Source organism: Amphimedon queenslandica, unplaced genomic scaffold (genome assembly GCF_000090795.2).
Source record: "Amphimedon queenslandica unplaced genomic scaffold, v1.1 AMPQUscaffold_13455, whole genome shotgun sequence".
Classification (NCBI taxonomy): domain Eukaryota; kingdom Metazoa; phylum Porifera; class Demospongiae; order Haplosclerida; family Niphatidae; genus Amphimedon; species Amphimedon queenslandica.
In genome coordinates this window covers 1-17,377 of record NW_003546309.1, presented here as the reverse complement: position 1 = coordinate 17,377, position 17,377 = coordinate 1, and the positions used below count along the sequence as shown (strand labels likewise).

The following is a 17,377-nucleotide window of genomic DNA, read 5'->3' as shown; positions in this document are numbered from 1 at the left end:
CAGGAAGGCTGTTAGATGATGTATATATAGTTACTAAAATTAATGCAGCTTTATTTCGAAAAACTGTATCACTTCTTTTCGAGATATTCTAATCTTTTCCTATAAAATAATATTAAATATAAATTTTATAAGGTTCAATTTACCTCCTTATCTCTTCTTGTCTTGCTGGTTCTGTCAGTGCTCTTTGTCTCTCAAGTCTTTCACTCTGTTACAAAAAGGATAAAGATGGCTGGCTTGAATATAGGTTTGTCTTTAATATAGGTATGTCACCTTTTCTCTTTGCCTCATTTTGTGCTCTTCTATCTTTTCTGATTCCTTCCTCATTTGTTCAGCTCTACGTTCCTCTCTTTCTATCTGTAGATCAAGTAAGAAGTATCATGATTAATCAAAATCAGGCCTGGGATCAATGATTACAATTACGCATTCAATTGCACTCCTTTTAGAAAAATAGACTCAACTAGAACTCAGCGCAACATAAGAACATGTATATGTATCAAGAAAAATTATATAAGTGAAAAAATCTCTTCTAATCATTTCGACAAAATTTGGCCTGAGAAAGTGTACTATAGTGCAGGGACTTTTGCCAGATTTTAGAGCAACATTTAAAATTCGTAAAAAAAGCTAATTTCAATCAGAATCAGCTCAAACTTGCTAGACAACATAAGAACATGTACATCCATCAGAAAAAATTATAAAAATGGAGAATTCTTTCCTAGCCATTTTTGACAAAATTTGGCCCGAGACCGTGTACTATAGTACAGGGACTTTTGCCTGATTTTAGAGCAACTTTAAAAATTCGTAAAAAATCTAATTTTAATTAGAATCAACTCAAACTTGCTAGACAACATAAAAACATGTATATATATCATAAAAAAATTATAAAAATGGAGAATTCTCTCCTAGCCATTTTTGACAAAATTTGGTGTACTATAGTACAGAGGCTTTTGCCCAATTTTAGAGCAACTTTAAAATTTTGTAAAAAATCAATTTTGATCAAATCGGCTAAATTCTGTTTAGTCTTAAGCATAAATTACAACTACAATTATGTAATAGTAATACTGTGACAACAACAGCAGTATTACAACACGTACTTGTCTTCTTATTGGTTCTCTTTTTGCCTCCATTTTTGCTGTCCTCTCCTGCCTCTCTCTCATTTCATCAATGGAATATGGAGAAAGTCGTTCTCCACCTATATATATATATATAGCAAAAAATAAAAAATATTATGATCAAAAAAACATCAACATTGGAGGCATACCCAATCGTGATGAAACAGCAAATCTGCTAGCCTGACTTGCTCTCTTTTTTTCTTTGTACGAGCTATAAGCCTCTTCTTCTTCTCTTGCTCCTTTATATGAGGAACAATAATTCCTACTAGAGATTGGTCTTATGCGCTTACTTTGTTGAAGTTTTGCATTCTTTTCGGGATTGGGTGATATAATATGAAAGCCTCTACTGCTAAAGGAATGAACTATAATTAAAAACAAATAAAAGATATACCTGTGTATTGGTTGCTGTTGCTGTTGTTGGGGTCTAGCACTGTCAGGAGAAGCAGATGATGGAGGATCTATATAATAAAAGCAATAGTATTTAATTATCAACAAATTAATGATATTCATACATTCCATGGTATTAACAAAACAGTTGAAAACACCAGTCTAGCCTGTGAAACTAAGAATCAATGAATTTAGTATGAGTAAAGGGACTTTTATTGACAGCTAGCGTTAACTAATTAACCAAATACATGAAATGAGCTTTGAAATTTGCAGCCACTGATATTGTTTTATAAGTTAGCTCTACTGTGATATGAATATTCATAAATGCAAAAATTAATGCACATTTTAGTTCATTGGTTTGAAATTGAGTGAAAATATAGTGCAATGTTGAAATTACTATTTCAACTTTTTTATCCCAGGCCAACATGACAGAATATGCGCCTTCACTATGATGTCAGTGAAAATGAAAATTAATTTATACTGAACTGATCATCTAGTTTTGATCTATAACATTTTCCAAACAGTTGTCAATTAGTTTACCATCTGTAGAAGGTCCACTTCTCTCTGTTGCATTGTGTTGCCGCCTATAAACAGCAGGAGCCTGTCTTCTTGGAGGAACAGTGTAACTCATCTTGTACAATTGGCACAGTGACGTATAATGACGTACGTAGTTTATAAAAAGAGGTCACACCCACGTGCGTTAACGTGGGTACAAAATGTCGTTGGTTTTGTATGGTGAAATAAGATGACCAAAAGCAGCTGTGCAAGTGACATATTGCCTGTATAATGGTTATAAACTAGTGCTAAAAATTGGTAAACTAACAGTTAAATAATGCTATTCACAACCTATTGATGTCCGATTTGCAACAGATGGCTAATTAAGTTTGTCAACCATCAGGTGTATACGTCTATTTTTTTCAGATTTCCCTTGTGTTACTGTAAATGTGTAATTTAATTTAGCGTCTATTTGAAGTAAAAGAAGAGAGGAAAAATTAGCAACCCCTATTCTCATCTTGAAGCCTGGCAAAGAGTGGCCATAAAAAAACAAGTTGTAGGAGCTAGATTTTAACCAAACTGTCAAAAAAGGTAATTGTGAGAGAAGGAGTGGAAGAGAGTAGTGAGTAGGAGTTCAGGGGAGGGAGAGAGTAGGAGGTAGTAACTGAGAGACGTTACAATTATAATCATTGCTAGGTATGGGTAACACTATATCAGCTATTGCTCAGTCAAAACAAGTGAGTATACACACCTTTTTAGTAACAACTTGTACCTCACGGGTACACAAGATTAATGTGTGAATGTCTAAATGAGAGTGTGTGTGTGATGTGTGTGTATGTGCATATGTCTAAACCGTAGTTTATGATTAGTTTAAGCTCACTATATGTTGTGAAATAATTATAATCAAGAGTTATAATTTATAATTTGTTCCTGTCCCATACTTCTATCCTTGTCTCCAGGTGTTATTAAAGGGTAATGAAATCACTGTGGTTTGCTACTCTGTGGTTGTTTATTTATTTATTGGTTACTGTGTAGTCTATTGTATCAAGGCTTCTAGTCAAACTTGTTTCTACAATTCTTTCCTCCTACTCTTATCATTGATTGTTTTCCCTCTCCTTTCTTTCTCAATCTTCTTTCTCTCTTTTTCTCCTCCAAAGCAGTGATTGTGTACAAAAATCACTGTGATATCCTTTGCATTGTCTTCAACTCTAACCGCTTCTCAATACGTACATCAATGGCTTCTGATGACAAAAACTACATGGCAGGTGTTGTCAATGTGGTTGGACATAGTTCAGCCCTACAATTACACAATATACAAAATGTGGTTCCCTGTATAAATGGATTATGATGAAATTTACTTAACTTTGGTTCATGCATAGAGATACCTCATCAATTATTACCCTCACAAATGGTAAGAGAGATATTGTAGGTTTTTCTTCTTCTTTTAAATCCAGGTGCTGTATAATGCGAAGAAGCGCCAACCAACCGGGACAAAGAAACCTCTTCCTTCCTCATTGACCATGCATAGACCTCAATCTCACATATTACAGTTTTCATCAGTACTGTATTTAGTATGTGTTAGTATGACATCTATTATCACCAGTAATAAAAAGGCGGATGCTCATGAATATTAATAACTAGACATTATTCATAAGTTGTGGATTGCAACAAAGAGCATTATTTGTTTTTCTCTGAGCCTCCTCTCCTTCCTTGAGCCTGTTAGCAGAAGCACCAACTGTATCTCTACTGCAAGCAAGACAACAGAAAGATCTGGTGTGCAAAGAAGCAATATAAAAGCACCCAGTACAATGGCGTCTTCTCGTTCACTAAACAGCCCAGAAGCAGAGCTCCGCCACTGGCTCCAGGACCTTATCTTAGATACTTCAGTTGAGTACACTGGACGAGAGCTTAGGCGGACTCCTTCTTTCACCCTTAGCGAGGTAACTATAGGCGGTGGGCTCCAGGCCGTTGCTGTCTTGCCTACAAACGAAGAGGAGGCGAGCCGTTTATTGCAGCCAGGAACAGAAGACAACGAAGAGGACAAAGACTCGATGTCTTTGACTGAGAGGCTAGCCGAGGAGACTCATCGCTTTGCAAAGCTAAGACACCCTAACATTCTCCAGTTCCTTGGTGTGGTCTTTCCCAAGACCAACCTCCTTCCAATCATACTCACAGAGCAGCTCGACACCACTCTCAACCAGGTCCTCCACAGGGTCCCCAATCTACCTGAATCTCTAAAAATCTCTTTAATCCACGACGTCTCTCTTGGCCTGGAGGCGATGCATGGCTCCTCCCCTGCACTGACCCACGGCAACCTGACAGCTAGCACAGTCTTTCTTACTCCTAGTCTAACAGCTAAACTATCCTATCCTCCAATATATTCTGTCTTTGACGACACTGCCGGGGGAAACGTTGAATCAGGTGATATCTCATTTACGTCGCACTTGCAGGCTCAATTGAACAGCAGCAGTAACGGCTACCACATCTCGTCTGCATTCACTGGTATCAGTAACAGAGGCTTCAAGGATGACATATTCTCGCTAGGCGAGCTCATGGTGCATGTCATTACACAGCAGCGTCCTAAGAGAATCGGTCCGGGCCAGTCTCCATCTCTCTTGCAACAAACGGAAAGGATTGATGGAAACCATTTGCTTCGAGGTCTTATCATGCAGTGCTTGCAGAAAGACCCGGTTCTACGGCCGACGGCCTCGGAGATTGTGCAAGAGGTCAAGATGTCCATTACGACTAGACGAACTCCATTTCAAGATCCTCTCAAGATCCTCACTGCTGTTCTTGGTTCTTCTGAGAGCGTCAAAGAGACAGCTCCTTCGCCGAAAGATGTTCGCATGAAAAGACTTGAAACGGAGAACTCTCGTTTGAAGGCACAGCTGAAAGTGACTCAGTCTGAGTTGCGTCATTTGCGTGCTCAGCAAGCATTCTTTGGACAGGAGGATGAGAGTGAAGGTGAAGAAGAGGAGCAGGGTGGAAAGGGAAGGAAAGTTGAATCAAAGGATGCATCAGTTCAGGCTAGCATTATACAACTCAATCATCAAAAGGTAACACAACAATTGTTTTCCTTGTGTTTGTTTTTAGTCCAGGCCAGCAGTACATAAGAAAGAGCTGATCTGTGTTAGTAGAGCAAAAAATATTGTGTTGTGAACAAAGTGTTCAGTATACCATATAGCCAATACTGTGCGCAGAATAGTTTTGACTTTTAGACGGAACATAATAAAGTTTGTAGTTTAATTCTATTGGCAGTTGGCCAGCCGTTGGGATAGTGCCTCTTGATTTTAATCAAATTATCAGCTTTTTGTTCTCACAGTGTATGAAGCTTGTAGCATCAGTCAATTGATAATACTTTTATCTTTTGTCTCTTGAGGTGTCTGATGATATTATCCTCCCTTTCATAGCTTGTGCGAGAGCACTACTGTGCACTTGTTAATAAGTAATTAAGACAGCTTTAGCACTGCAAAGGGTAAAACACTACACTTAGCAGTTTAAGCTGTAAATTTGTTTGATATAATACAAATTGCAACCATAGGCGTGAGTGACATAGATCCTTTTAAATATTCTCTACAGGTTTATATCGAGCTCCACAAGGAGAGTTCTGACCAGAGTTTTGGGTTTAGTATAACTGGAGGAAAAGGTGCAGCCTCAACACTATTGGAAGGAGATGAGGTCAGCTATTGAGGAGAGTTAGAAAGGAAATGATACACATATATAGTCTGGGCATTTGCATTTTCATGACATGTGGTGTGAATATGTCTGGAATCTAAATACACCTGTTGCAATAATTAATTTATATCATTTTTGTCTCAAAAATAATTACAACAAATTAAACAATATTTTGGTGTTTGTAGAGTATCTTCATAACGCGACTAGCTCCGGGTGGACTAGCTGAAAAAGACGGGCGACTAAAGCCTGGAGACAAACTGATAATGGTATGATTGAGAGAATGAGAGAAAGGGAACAGAAAGTGAGTGCTAACTTGTGAGTAAATGAGTGAGAGGGAAGGTTAATGATCACGCTAATCTAATGAAGGAAGGGTGTGTATGCCCATAAACTACACTGGAATTACATGTATATCTACTTTTGATTATATGCACAAAAGAACTTGTGGACGATGTGTGGTATAACCTCTTTTGAACTCTATTATGACCAGACTTGTAGGCAAACATGCGCATAGTCTTTGAGATTAGCATCTATAGGTAGGAAAAGTGAAAGAGAGTTTGTGTACTGGAGTTTAATGTAAAGGATAGACAATAACAGCATACTCAAACCAAAATATTAGGCATACCTATCAGTAATTATAGTACAATGTGTACACAAACAAGATCTTAATTACTATTTACAGTACATGATGATTAATATTAATTGTGTTATAGTTACTGTGGTAGCAGGCACAACTAACTCTCAGTCTCTCTGTTAGATTATAATTCAGCTGGTATCAAATGTGCCTTTCTTGTGTTGGTTTAGTTTTGGTAATTGTTTTGTTAAATACTATTTGTGTGGGATTGTGCTGTAGCTAACTATCCAATTGTCTTCCTCTCTTATACTTTCCTCCTCCCCTCTCTCTCTCTTTTCTCTGAGCGCACAAGTACATGCACAGCTGGTCTATTTAGTTGATTATGATTTTATATTATTATTACTGTATGCCATTTTAATTAAGATTCTTAGCATTGCATTACTCGTTAGCTTGTTCAATGACCCTCTACTGCTGCTGTATTGAATTGAAGCGAAGAATTATAATGCTTTGGATTCTTCCTTGCGGAAATATTGTAAATATTTCGGCGATTGTTAATGGACTATGTCGATGTGGTTTCTTTCTATTGGCATTTTATTGTACAGTGTATGTTGTTTTGGTCACTGTTGAGGTTTCATTCTATCACATGTAGATTAGTTGACTTGTATTTGAGGCTTGACTGAGTTTGGTGCCTAGCTTTATTACTAAAATTTGTATTGTAGTGTAAAAATTTGTATTGTGGTGTAAAAAATAGTTTATTAACTTTTTGACACCTTGTTCACACCTCTAATGTGTGAACAAGGCCTTGTTCACACTAACAATTTTATACAAGCTTTTTTCACTGCAATGACAGCATAGTATATATTGTATATATTTATTTATTTTCTAAATTTATTCATTAATTCACAGGTCAATGGAGTCGATATGACTAGTGCTACTAGACCGGATGCACTCTCAGCTCTGATGAGCTCTGGGGATGTGTGTACAATGGTCGTCACTAGAGAAGAAGTTCTTATAGATCCTTCCCTTGAAGAGCCTCAACCTGTAAGACGACAGAGACTCTCAACTGCTGGCTCAAGGCGTCGACCATCAAAGAGTGCCAGCACTGATAGGGTAATAATCAATGATTGGTTTTTGATTTCGATAATTTAATTCCTTGCCCATTTTGTAATGAGTTTTTGAGTGGCATATGGGACTATAAGGCCATCAATTACACATTGTGTTATTAATGTAAAGTGTGATTATCTCGTAAAATAAATATTCCAAGTTGCAAATTTAGAATAATTGTAAATTAATTGAAGCATCATACCTTATTATGCTAATTATATATGCTATTTAAATTTTTATTTTTATTTTTTTATATTTCTATAGCTCCATCCACTAAAGTTAGGAGTAGTAATGGCATTTGAGGAATGTGCCCCATTGCCCGAGGCTATCAGCAATGGCCAGGCGGTCCTATACAAGAACAAAGTCATAGTCGGTGGACATTATTCAAATAATTCCGGAAGCATCTTTGAATATGATCCGGAGAAAGACTCATGGAACACGCTAACAACCTCGCCTGTGTGGTTCTTTGGGCTGACTGTGTTTCAAGACAAAGTGACGGTTGTCGGTGGATTTGACTCTGCGACTCAAAGCTGCTCAGCTCAACTGTTTGCTTGGAACGAGATGGAGGGATCCTGGCTTGGCTCCCTTACTCCAATGCCTACAGCTCGTATGCACGCAGCAGTCGTGAGTCTGGGAACAAGCCTAGTGGTTGCTGGCGGAAGGAACAATAAGAACACTCTCAATTGTGTGGAGGTGTTTAATTTTGCTTCGCAGCAGTGGTACACTGCTCATCCCCTCACGTTGGAACAGAGCTCTATGAAGGGGCTCTGTCATAACGGGTTTTGGTATCTACTCGGCGGAGAGCAGCAAGGCTTCCCAACCTCTCGTTCAATCTACACTCCTCTCCAGTCCCTCATAGACTCCGCCTGTCACAAGACTGGTAGTGTATCGTGCTTCAAGGCCATACCCTCTCTCCCTAATACATACAGTGCTGTTGCTCTCAGTGGCGGAAAGATAGTGACAATTGGTGGGGCTCATCGTGACAGTGAGGATCTCTCTGACCCAACGTCGACGGTATATGCTTTATGTGAGGATCCTTACTCCTGGCTTGAGGTAGGGGAACTACCTGATCCTCTTAGTCACTCGTGTGCAGTGACCATATCAGACGAAGAGGTCTTGGTGATCGGTGGAAGGTATGAAGACGGGAAGGACACTGATGCTGTTTACCGTATGTACTTAAAGGAGTCAAGTAGAACCCAACTGTAGTATTTCACAGATAAAATATAAATACTAATGATAAATATACATACTATGTATTCGTTTGTATTGATACTTGTTGTTTTGTTGTTGTTACTGTTATATCGTTATTCTGTGAGTGGATTTATTAGATTACTTTTAATCAAAGGAGTCTTTGGGCTGCATAGCAAGATGTACAAATTACAAGAAATCCAGATATTATTGCTGTTGTTGTAGAAAGCCACTGACTCGCCAGAGGTGATTCTATTTTGAGTGAGTTATGCTAAGAATGAGCCCCACCTCCAGTTTTCATTTGAGCTTGTACATGATGGCTAGTGACAGTGAGAATGAACGCACGTTCAGGGACCGCTACCAGCAGATCAATGAAGCTCTCCTTTATCCAGTAAAGATGTCCCAGCTCCTTTACAACGTTAGCTGTATCAGTGAGAATACTTTAGACGAGACGGAAGCACCAAACAAAACCTCCGAAGAAAGAAGAGCTGTATTGTTCAGGGCTCTGAAATACGCTGTAGAATTCGACGGAAGAAAGCTCAACCTGCTGGCTGATGTCTTTTCACAGTTTGAAGAAACTTCCCTCCTTGCAACTCAACTAAGAGGTAGGATCTTTTGGCATTAAATCTAAATCTAGATCAGTTATAATTAATCTAATTGAGCTATGTTTGTGTCAATATTGATTATTTTAAGGTGATCCACCTTGTGTGTAAACTTCCTTCCTGATTTCTTTAACTCTTTTATGCATAGATTCTGATGTCGCTGACTCTGCAGAGAAAGAAGTGCCAAACCCACCAGATTGGAGCAGAAAGACCTATGAAGAGAGGGCAAGCTATATCCTAAGGTCGCACTACGGTAAACTCTCAGCACAGCTGGAAGACCCAAAGACGATTGCAAATGTTCTTTACGGTGGCAGGGTTATAACAAAAGCCACCGTAAGTAATGTCGAACAGCAGTCTCTTGCTGAAGATTCTCGAGCTGTATTGCTCAAGGCCGTTCGCAATGCAGTCTCAAGAAACTACCGTCACCTAAAAAGTTTCATTGACGCATTGGAAAAGGCTGAATATGATGAATTAGTGGCAGAACTAATGAATGACTATCGTAAGTGTGAAGAATAATTTGAAACAAATCATGTATTATTGTACAATGTTTATAGAGCAAATTGATCGAAGCAGTTATGCAAGCTCCAGGAGGGAATCAAACAGTAAACCATGCATATTAATTGTGAAAATAATAATTCTATGTTTAATTTACAGGCACAGTCTTAAAAGAAATTATATCTGCTAATGGAAAGTTCACTGGCATACGAGCCATTTTTGATAAATTATTTAAAACCATCTGTGAAAACGTCAAACTTCATCGGTTCCCCTATGAAGATCTGAAGAAATTCGTCAAAAAGTATTCAGATGGCTACCTTCCTCAAATATCAGATTGTGTGACCAGTAATGATGTCCTTGAGCTAGTATATGACAAATGTACATTCATGGATATCAACTATCTAGAGGCTGTTGTTCGAGAATTCAAAGTAAAAAGAGCTGTCGTACTTGTGCAGTGTTTTAATACCAACATTGAAGAGTTGTGCAAATACGTGCCGGTCCGTGATGTTCTGGAGGAGAAGTTTTTCCTATCAAGATCCAACCAACCTCTCAAAACTGATTTGGCTATCAAAATGATTATAGACCAGAACCCAAACCACGTTACGCTTCAATTCATCAAAGATGCCATTTCTAGCTCGTTTGGTTCGCTAGCAAAAAGTGTTCAACTCGTCAACATCAAAGAGATTGATGACATGCTCCTGGTCACTTGCTTCTTTCCCAACTGCTTGTCAGCCTCTCTTCTTGTGCCAGAGTCAGCCATGGAGCTAATGCAGAGGAGAGGTCTGGTTGAACTGACAATTGATGGCAGCGTTTACTGGAAAAAGGAGAAGGTAAGTATATACAGTATGATCATAACATTGTGATGATGCTACTATCTATTGTTGTATAGGACCATATCATAATACAAAGGAGTAAGTGTGTACTATTGTGCATATATTAATTTATGCATGCATGAAATCACTAAAAGATTATTACTAATTTATCACTACTCATCTACAGTGATAAACATCTATAGCACTACTTACATCATTTTTAATAGCCATTCCAAATGACCAGCACCAATTGGAAGAAGTGGTCAAGGAACTGGAAGAGAGTCAAAAAGAGTCAAGAAGGCTGTCCATGGAAGTGAAGATACTAAGAGGGGGCTTGACGCATGATAATGACAATGGAATAGAAATGCAAGAAACTGTTATTGGAGAAGATGATGATAATACTGTTGAAATGAAGGATGCCGCTACTCAAGCCAATATTTGGAACATTGGGAGGAAAAGGGTAATATTATTTTTATTCAATGACTGCATAATATGACAGCGAAGCAATTCTTTTAGATAATAGTTGAGTTGCTCAAGGAAAGTTTAGATCAGACCCTCGGGTTTAAAATAGAAGAAGGACAAGGAGCAATGTATGATGATAAGGAACATGTAAGCATTAATAAAAGTTCTTTATCATGAATCATAGTACTTTTATTTTGCAGGCCGTGTTTATTACAAAAATAACTCCTGGTGGGCTAGCAGAGAAAGATGGTGGACTAAAGGCTGGAGACTGCATTGTTTCTGTAAGCTAGCTTAGTGAATGTTTGAATGACATAATAGCATGTGTTATGTATCAAAAAAATTATAAAAATTGAGAATTTTATTTCTAGCCATTTTTAAACAAAATTTGGCCTTGGACCCTGTATTCTATAGACTATTGAATTCTTTGATTTTAGTACTACATGATAATTAATTTTCTAGGTTAATGGGGTGAATATGACTACAAAAGCAGAGACTTTAGCTGCATTAACATCCACTGCAAGTCTGTACACAATCATTGCAATAAGAGAATCGATGTTAGAAAACACAAATACAGAGCAAAGCCAGTGCTCATCACCAAGCCTGGAGAGAAAAAACAATCTAGTCATAAGGAGACCAATCAAGGTATATGTCAATATACTGAATATAATGATGTATATAATCATTCATTATACTTTAGTATCGTCCATCAGCGCCAAGTTTTGCGATGAATCTCAAAAGATGCTCCTCATTACCAGTGGCTATCAGCAATGCTCAGGCAGTATTGTATAGAAACAAGGTTATTGTTGGTGGGCAAGATGTACCCACTGGAGCGGATTATATACTGGAGTATGACATTAGAGCCGATAACTGGCAGGTCTTCATTAAAAGTCCTGTCCACTTGTTTGCTTTGACCGTCTTTCAAAACCAGCTCCTAGTAGTTGGTGGATTCGACTTCAATCAACAAAAATATTCAGCTCGAGTTTACTCCTTGTACATCAATGAGCGAAACCATTTTCTACGCGACGATATCATTCCTCCTATGCTAACAGCTCGTGCACAGGCTAGTGTTGCAAGCCAAGATCAAAATATTGCAGTAGCTGGAGGAAGAGATGCGAAATCCAACCTGCGATCCATTGAAGTGTTTCATGCACCAACTGCACAATGGCACACTGCTCATTCTTTGCTTGGTGGCCGAAGCTCAATGAGAAGCATTCTACATAAAGGAAGCTGGTACTTGCTAGGGGGAAATATGGATCCGAGTGTTCGATCAAAGAACGTGCGATTAAAATTAAAAATGTTAGCTAGCTCTGCACTTCAAAAGTATGGTAGCATTTCGTATATGAAGACCATTCAGAAACCTGGCAATGGTGAAGGAGCACACTCAGCAGTTGCTACAATTAATGACATGATCGTTGTCATCGGGGCAGGAGGGACAAGGAAGATATACTCGCTCTGCAGAGAGGAAGATCCAATCTCATGGATTGAACTTGGGGAGTTGCCAATAGTTTTAATGGAATCATGTGCAGTTACATTGGAAGATCGGGTTTTGCTGATAGGAGGAAAAGACGAATATGGAGGGAATACTAATTCAGTTTATTTGATGTCCTTACAGACAAAACTGGCATAAAATCAAAGTGTATAACAATAATAAAAATTATTATTTAATTTTATTTTAATTCATCCTCAATAAGGCTCAATTCCTCATTTATTATTATAATCATCCTTATTTAGATGTCTATATTCTATGCATAATGCAAATAATAAGCCCCACCTCCAGCTTCTTAAGCGATCGCGATAGCTTGAAGAGAAGAAGATGACAGACACCACAGATGCAGATCGTAGCACAAACGTATATAAAAATGCTTTCCAAAAATATATGTTGCAGATTGATGAAGCTCTGGGGTTGTATCCAGTGACAATGTCACAGCTCCTCTACAGTTTTGGCTGTATTAGTGACAAAACGTTAAACGAGATAGAAGGGTCAGGCAAAAGCACCGAGGGAAGAAAAACGGTCTTGATGAAAGCCCTAACCTACGCCATCAAAATTAAAGGGGAGAAGCTGAACCTGCTGGCTGATGCCTTTTTGCAGTTTGAAGAAACTTCCCCCCTTGCAAATCAACTAAGAGGTAGCTAGTCTACTTGTAGTATTATGATAATATCTGTTTATAGATCTACTCTTGATTATAATGTAAAGAGAGTAGTCTAGATACATGTAGCTAGTCCACTAGACATTATCTATTTAAAAAATTAAAAATAAATTTAATACATCTATCTCATATTTATACAGATCATCCACCTAACCAAATTCCCTATATTTAATGTATAGTTACTGATTCTGCAGAAATTGAAGAAGTAGAAAATCCTTCACCAGATTGGAGTACTAAAGTATGCCCCAAGGAGAAAGCAAGCTGTATTCTAAGATATCACTATGCTAAACTTGCAGTGCTATTGGATGATACAAAGGTAATTGCAAATATTCTTTGTGGTGGAAGAGTTATCTCGCAAAATGATTCAACTGATATCAAACACCAATCTCTCGTTGAAGATTCCCGGGGTATACTACTCAAAGCTGTCCGCAAAGCAGTTTCAAGTAATCATCTACACTTAAAAACGTTCATTGATGCATTGAAAACAGCTGAATATGATGCCATATCAAAAGATTTATTGAAAGACTATCGTAAGTGTACATTTAAAACAAACTGTGCAGTTTCTTACTATACATTGTTTGTTGTAGAAGAGCATATAGAGCAAGACAGTTTTGCAAGATCCAGGAGAGAATCAAACAGTATTAATAATTATGTAAATATTTTATCCTTTATTGTTACAGGAACAGTTTCAAAAGAAATTATAGCTGCTAATGAAAATTTTGCTGGAATACGAGCCATTTTTGAGAAAGATTTTGATTTAATTTGTAAAATTATCAAAAAGCATCGATTTACCCTTGAAGATTTGAAGAAATTTGTCAAAGCATATTCAGATGGCTACATACCTGATATATCAAAGCAAGATACCAAGGGTGTTTTAGAGTTTGTGTGCGACAAATGCACATTGATTGATATCAACTACCTGGAGGCTGTTGTTCAAGAATTTGATGTAGCAAGTGCTATAATACATATACAGAGTTTTACTACCAATATTAAAGAGTTGTGCCGATATGTAACAGTCCGTAATGTTTTAGATGAGAAATTTTTTCTGTCTAGATCCACTCAGCTCCTTAAAAATGATTTGGCCATTGAAATGATTATAGATCAGAATCCAGACCACATTACACTTCAATTCATCAAAGATGCCATTTCTACCTCGTTTGGTTCGCTAGCAAAAAGTGTTCAACTCGTTAACATCAAAGAGATTGATGACATGCTCCTGGTCACTTGCCTCTTTCCCAAATACTTGTCAGCTTCTGTACTTGTGCCAGAGTCAGCTATGGAGTTAATGCAGAGGAGGGGTCTGGTTGAACTGACAATTGATGGCAGCATTTACTGGAAAAAGGAGAAGGTATGTATAAGTATGTATTATATCTCATATGATTCATTGTTGTAGGACCATATCATAACAAAAAGGAGTAAGTCTATTGTACGGTTACTCTAATGTTTTTATGTACCCTAATGTATCACTACTAATCTGTTGTGAGAATGCATCTAACAATTATGTCATTTTTAATAGCCATTCCAAATGACCAGCACCAATTGGAAGAAGTGGTCAAGGAACTGGAAGAGAGTCAAAAAGAGTCAAGAAGGCTGTCCATGGAAGTGAAGATACTAAGAGAGGGCTTGATGCATGATAGCAACAATGGAATAGAAATGCAAGAAACTGTTATTGGAAATGATGATGAAACTGTTGAGATGAAGGATGCTGCTACTCAAGCCAATATCTTAGAAATTAATAGAAAAAAGGTGAGTTGTTATTTTATTCGGTAAGCATAATATGACAGTGAAGCAATTCTTTTAGATAATAGTTGAATTGCTCAAGGAAAGCTTAGATCAGACCCTAGGGTTTAATATAGAAGAAGGACAAGGAGCAATGTATGATGATAAGGAGCAAGTAAGCATTAATACAAGTTCTTTATAAATCATAATACCTTTATAATTCAGTCCGTGTTTATTACAAAAATAACTCCTGGTGGGCTAGCAGAAAAAGATGGTAGACTAAAGGCTGGAGACTGCATTGTTTCTGTAAGTATTTTGGATTTATAAAACAGCTATAATAAATAAATTTAAAACCTAGGTTAATGGTGTTTATATAAATACAAAAGCAAAAGCTTTAGACTCTTTGACAGCTACTACCAATTTGTATGCAATCATTGCAATAAGAGAGTCAATATCAGAAAACACAAATACACAATACAGCCAGTACTCACCAAGCGTCAACAAAAAAGTTAAAAGAAGATCAATGATAGTAAGTGCCAAAAATTATAATCTTATATTAAATTGCTTTATATATGTAGTATCGCCCATCAGTGCCTGGTTGTGTAGTGAATTTTGAAAAGTGTGCATCATTACCAGTGGCAATCACCAATGCCCAGGCAGTATTGTACCGGAATAAGGTCATGGTTGGTGGACAAGATGTACCCACTGGAGCGGATTATATACTGGAGTATGACATTAGGGCCGATAACTGGCAGGTCTTCATTAAAAGTCCTGTCCACTTGTTTGCTTTGACTGTCTTTCAGAACCAGCTCCTAGTTGTTGGTGGATTCGACTTCAATCAACAAAAATATTCAGCTCGAGTTTACTCCCTGTACATCGATGAGCGAAACCATTTTCTACGCGATGATATCATTCCTCCTATGCTAACAGCTCGTGCACAGGCTAGTGTTGCAAGCCAAGATCAAAATATTGCAGTAGCTGGAGGAAGAGATGCGAAATCCAACCTGCGATCCATTGAAGTGTTTCATGCACCAACTGCACAATGGCACACTGCTCACTCTTTGCTCAGCGAAAGAAGCTCAGTGAGAAGTATTCTACATAAAGGAAGCTGGTACTTACTAGGGGGAGATATGGATCCGAGTGTTCGATCAAAGAACGTGCGATTAAAATTTAAAATGTTAGCTAGCTCTGCAGTTCAAAAGTATGGTAGCATTTCATACATGAAGACCATTCAGAAACCTGGCAATGGTGAAGGAGCGCACTCAGCAGTCGTTACAATTAATGACATGATTGTTGTTATTGGGGCAGGAGGGACGAGGAAGATATACTCGCTCTGCAGAGAGGAGGGTCCAATCTCGTGGATTGAACTTGGGGAGTTGCCAATAGTTTTAACGGATTCATGTGCAGTTACATTGGAAGATCAGGTTTTGCTCATAGGAGGAAAGGATGAAAATGGAAAAATTACTGATTCTGTTTATTTTATGAACTTATATTAAATAATCTTCATATAGTTTATGTATATATAGTTTAGTTCATTTGATGTAGTTTATGACTTTGTAATTATTATTTTTAAGAACTTTTATTATTACGTTTCTGTTTGTAATCACTTTATACAAAAAAATACTTGTGATGTACTTTAAAATATTTAAATTTATAATACACAATAGAATCTACATTATATAGTTCACTATAAATCATCCTTATTATTATAATTTCTAATTTTTGGTTTTGATGATTTTTTAAGTCGAGGAGCAGCGTAAGTGACTTTGCTCTTTCTCGTAATACCGTGAGGAACTTTCCTACCCTCAACCATCATGAAAGCAGTGCCAGTGTCCTCTTTAATCTCGTCATCATCAACTCTATCCTTCAGAGGAGTTGATGACTTGCAGCTATGAGAGAATGAAGGAAGAGTTGGACTAACTGTAGCTCCATCTATTAGTTGAAGTGCTTTTTGAAGTCCCTGCATACCACTGGAATAAGAGGAGTCTGAGAATCTCAATGGAGACAGTGAGACACTATCATGAGCAGTTGCTGGCACTGGGTCCGGTGAAGGTTTTCTTTTTGGTGACAGTGGGTCCTGAACAGGTTTTTGAGGAGTGAGTATTTCAGGTATATCGAGTCTACAAGAGAGTGGCCTGGACTTTAGTAGTTTTGAAAGTCCCTCATAAGAAGACATGTGACCAGAAGGAATAGGAATGCTTTTTTGATGAGTTTTAGACTGAAGTGATGAGACATTTCCAGGAACAGAACTACCAAACGACTCTGCCTTTATCTCATGGGATGGCGGTACATTCTCCTGCTCTGTGTGGCTAACTACTAACGATTCCTCTTCATTCTGCCTAATGCTTTGCTGCAGTTGATTTACTAATGTAGTCAGTTCTTCTTCTTTGATCTTCCATTCCTCTCTTTCTTTCACTAACTGTATGATAACTTGTGTGGCCTGCAGGAGCTTTTGGCGAACTTTGTCAGGAGGCACCTGCAAAGCCTTTTCCATGTAAACCTATTAACAAAGGATGATTGGAAGAGAGAAATCAATAAATATCATTATACTTGCTCTTGTTTAATGCTCATTGATGATTCTAGCTGCCTCACTCTTGATCTCAACTGAGCT

At 37.8% G+C, this 17,377-nt stretch overlaps 5 protein-coding genes across 8 annotated transcripts; 3 read left to right on the top strand and 2 right to left on the bottom strand.

Moving 5' to 3' along the window:
* Window positions 1-21: 21 nt before the first annotated feature.
* LOC109581199 (protein enabled homolog) lies at window positions 22-2,172 on the bottom strand. 2 transcript variants are annotated; one of them, XM_019995077.1, is made up of 8 exons: window positions 2,037-2,172; window positions 1,501-1,567; window positions 1,400-1,458; window positions 1,259-1,348; window positions 1,092-1,189; window positions 271-354; window positions 144-205; window positions 22-99 (listed from the first exon to the last, which is right to left on the bottom strand). In XM_019995077.1, exons 1-8 carry the CDS (start codon window positions 2,125-2,127, stop codon window positions 69-71), a joined length of 582 nt encoding a protein of 193 aa, XP_019850636.1. In that variant the 5' UTR covers window positions 2,128-2,172; the 3' UTR covers window positions 22-68. The 2 variants fall into 2 exon arrangements, with proteins under 2 accessions (XP_019850636.1, XP_019850637.1); XM_019995078.1 differs by having other exon boundaries at window positions 1,400-1,455; window positions 2,037-2,170.
* Window positions 2,173-3,692: 1,520 nt separating this feature from the next.
* LOC105312324 (uncharacterized) lies at window positions 3,693-8,661 on the top strand. The gene is made up of 5 exons (XM_011404879.2): window positions 3,693-5,047; window positions 5,571-5,669; window positions 5,852-5,932; window positions 7,144-7,347; window positions 7,606-8,661. The coding sequence occupies exons 1-5, from the start codon at window positions 3,800-3,802 to the stop codon at window positions 8,545-8,547; spliced, it is 2,574 nt and encodes an 857-aa protein (XP_011403181.1). The 5' UTR covers window positions 3,693-3,799; the 3' UTR covers window positions 8,548-8,661.
* Window positions 8,662-8,776: 115 nt separating this feature from the next.
* Window positions 8,777-12,645, top strand: LOC109581197 (uncharacterized). The gene is made up of 10 exons (XM_019995073.1): window positions 8,777-9,134; window positions 9,280-9,630; window positions 9,686-9,733; window positions 9,786-10,456; window positions 10,516-10,537; window positions 10,666-10,898; window positions 10,955-11,047; window positions 11,101-11,181; window positions 11,360-11,542; window positions 11,598-12,645. Exons 1-10 carry the CDS (start codon window positions 8,798-8,800, stop codon window positions 12,525-12,527), a joined length of 2,949 nt encoding a protein of 982 aa, XP_019850632.1. The 5' UTR covers window positions 8,777-8,797; the 3' UTR covers window positions 12,528-12,645.
* Window positions 12,646-12,679: 34 nt separating this feature from the next.
* On the top strand, window positions 12,680-16,485 carry LOC109581195 (uncharacterized). 3 transcript variants are annotated; one of them, XM_019995069.1, is made up of 10 exons: window positions 12,680-13,026; window positions 13,227-13,490; window positions 13,536-13,577; window positions 13,635-14,395; window positions 14,441-14,462; window positions 14,564-14,793; window positions 14,849-14,941; window positions 14,992-15,072; window positions 15,125-15,295; window positions 15,345-16,485. In XM_019995069.1, the coding sequence occupies exons 1-10, from the start codon at window positions 12,714-12,716 to the stop codon at window positions 16,260-16,262; spliced, it is 2,895 nt and encodes a 964-aa protein (XP_019850628.1). In that variant the 5' UTR covers window positions 12,680-12,713; the 3' UTR covers window positions 16,263-16,485. The 3 variants fall into 3 exon arrangements, with proteins under 3 accessions (XP_019850628.1, XP_019850627.1, XP_019850626.1); XM_019995068.1 differs by having other exon boundaries at window positions 13,227-13,577; window positions 13,635-13,685; window positions 13,728-14,395; XM_019995067.1 differs by having other exon boundaries at window positions 13,227-13,577.
* Window positions 16,442-17,370, bottom strand: LOC109581196 (uncharacterized). Its single transcript, XM_019995070.1, has 2 exons — window positions 17,317-17,370; window positions 16,442-17,266 (listed from the first exon to the last, which is right to left on the bottom strand). Exons 1-2 carry the CDS (start codon window positions 17,335-17,337, stop codon window positions 16,454-16,456), a joined length of 834 nt encoding a protein of 277 aa, XP_019850629.1. The 5' UTR covers window positions 17,338-17,370; the 3' UTR covers window positions 16,442-16,453.
* Window positions 17,371-17,377: the final 7 nt, after the last annotated feature.

What these genes read in the sequence shown, in the direction of transcription:
- LOC109581199 (XM_019995077.1), bottom strand. Translation starts at nt 2,127, where the DNA reads ATGAGTTACACTGTTCCTCCAAGAAGACAGGCTCCTGCTGTTTATAGG. An exon ending in CAACAGCAACCAATACACAG is followed by an intron (nt 1,459 to 1,500) that starts GTATATCTTTTA and finishes TCATTCCTTTAG; the next exon opens with CAGTAGAGGCTTTCATATTA. An exon ending in AGACAAGAAGAGATAAGGAG is followed by an intron (nt 100 to 143) that starts GTAAATTGAACC and finishes ATTATTTTATAG; the next exon opens with GAAAAGATTAGAATATCTCG.
- LOC105312324 (XM_011404879.2), top strand. Translation starts at nt 3,800, where the DNA reads ATGGCGTCTTCTCGTTCACTAAACAGCCCAGAAGCAGAGCTCCGCCAC. An exon ending in TACAACTCAATCATCAAAAG is followed by an intron (nt 5,048 to 5,570) that starts GTAACACAACAA and finishes TATTCTCTACAG; the next exon opens with GTTTATATCGAGCTCCACAA. An exon ending in AGAGTGCCAGCACTGATAGG is followed by an intron (nt 7,348 to 7,605) that starts GTAATAATCAAT and finishes ATATTTCTATAG; the next exon opens with CTCCATCCACTAAAGTTAGG.
- LOC109581197 (XM_019995073.1), top strand. Translation starts at nt 8,798, where the DNA reads ATGCTAAGAATGAGCCCCACCTCCAGTTTTCATTTGAGCTTGTACATG. An exon ending in CCTTGCAACTCAACTAAGAG is followed by an intron (nt 9,135 to 9,279) that starts GTAGGATCTTTT and finishes TTTTATGCATAG; the next exon opens with ATTCTGATGTCGCTGACTCT. An exon ending in CCATATCATAATACAAAGGA is followed by an intron (nt 10,538 to 10,665) that starts GTAAGTGTGTAC and finishes CATTTTTAATAG; the next exon opens with CCATTCCAAATGACCAGCAC.
- LOC109581195 (XM_019995067.1), top strand. Translation starts at nt 12,714, where the DNA reads ATGACAGACACCACAGATGCAGATCGTAGCACAAACGTATATAAAAAT. An exon ending in CCTTGCAAATCAACTAAGAG is followed by an intron (nt 13,027 to 13,226) that starts GTAGCTAGTCTA and finishes TTTAATGTATAG; the next exon opens with TTACTGATTCTGCAGAAATT. An exon ending in AGATTTATTGAAAGACTATC is followed by an intron (nt 13,578 to 13,634) that starts GTAAGTGTACAT and finishes TGTTTGTTGTAG; the next exon opens with AAGAGCATATAGAGCAAGAC.
- LOC109581196 (XM_019995070.1), bottom strand. Translation starts at nt 17,337, where the DNA reads ATGAGCATTAAACAAGAGCAA. An exon ending in TGAGCATTAAACAAGAGCAA is followed by an intron (nt 17,267 to 17,316) that starts GTATAATGATAT and finishes CTTTGTTAATAG; the next exon opens with GTTTACATGGAAAAGGCTTT.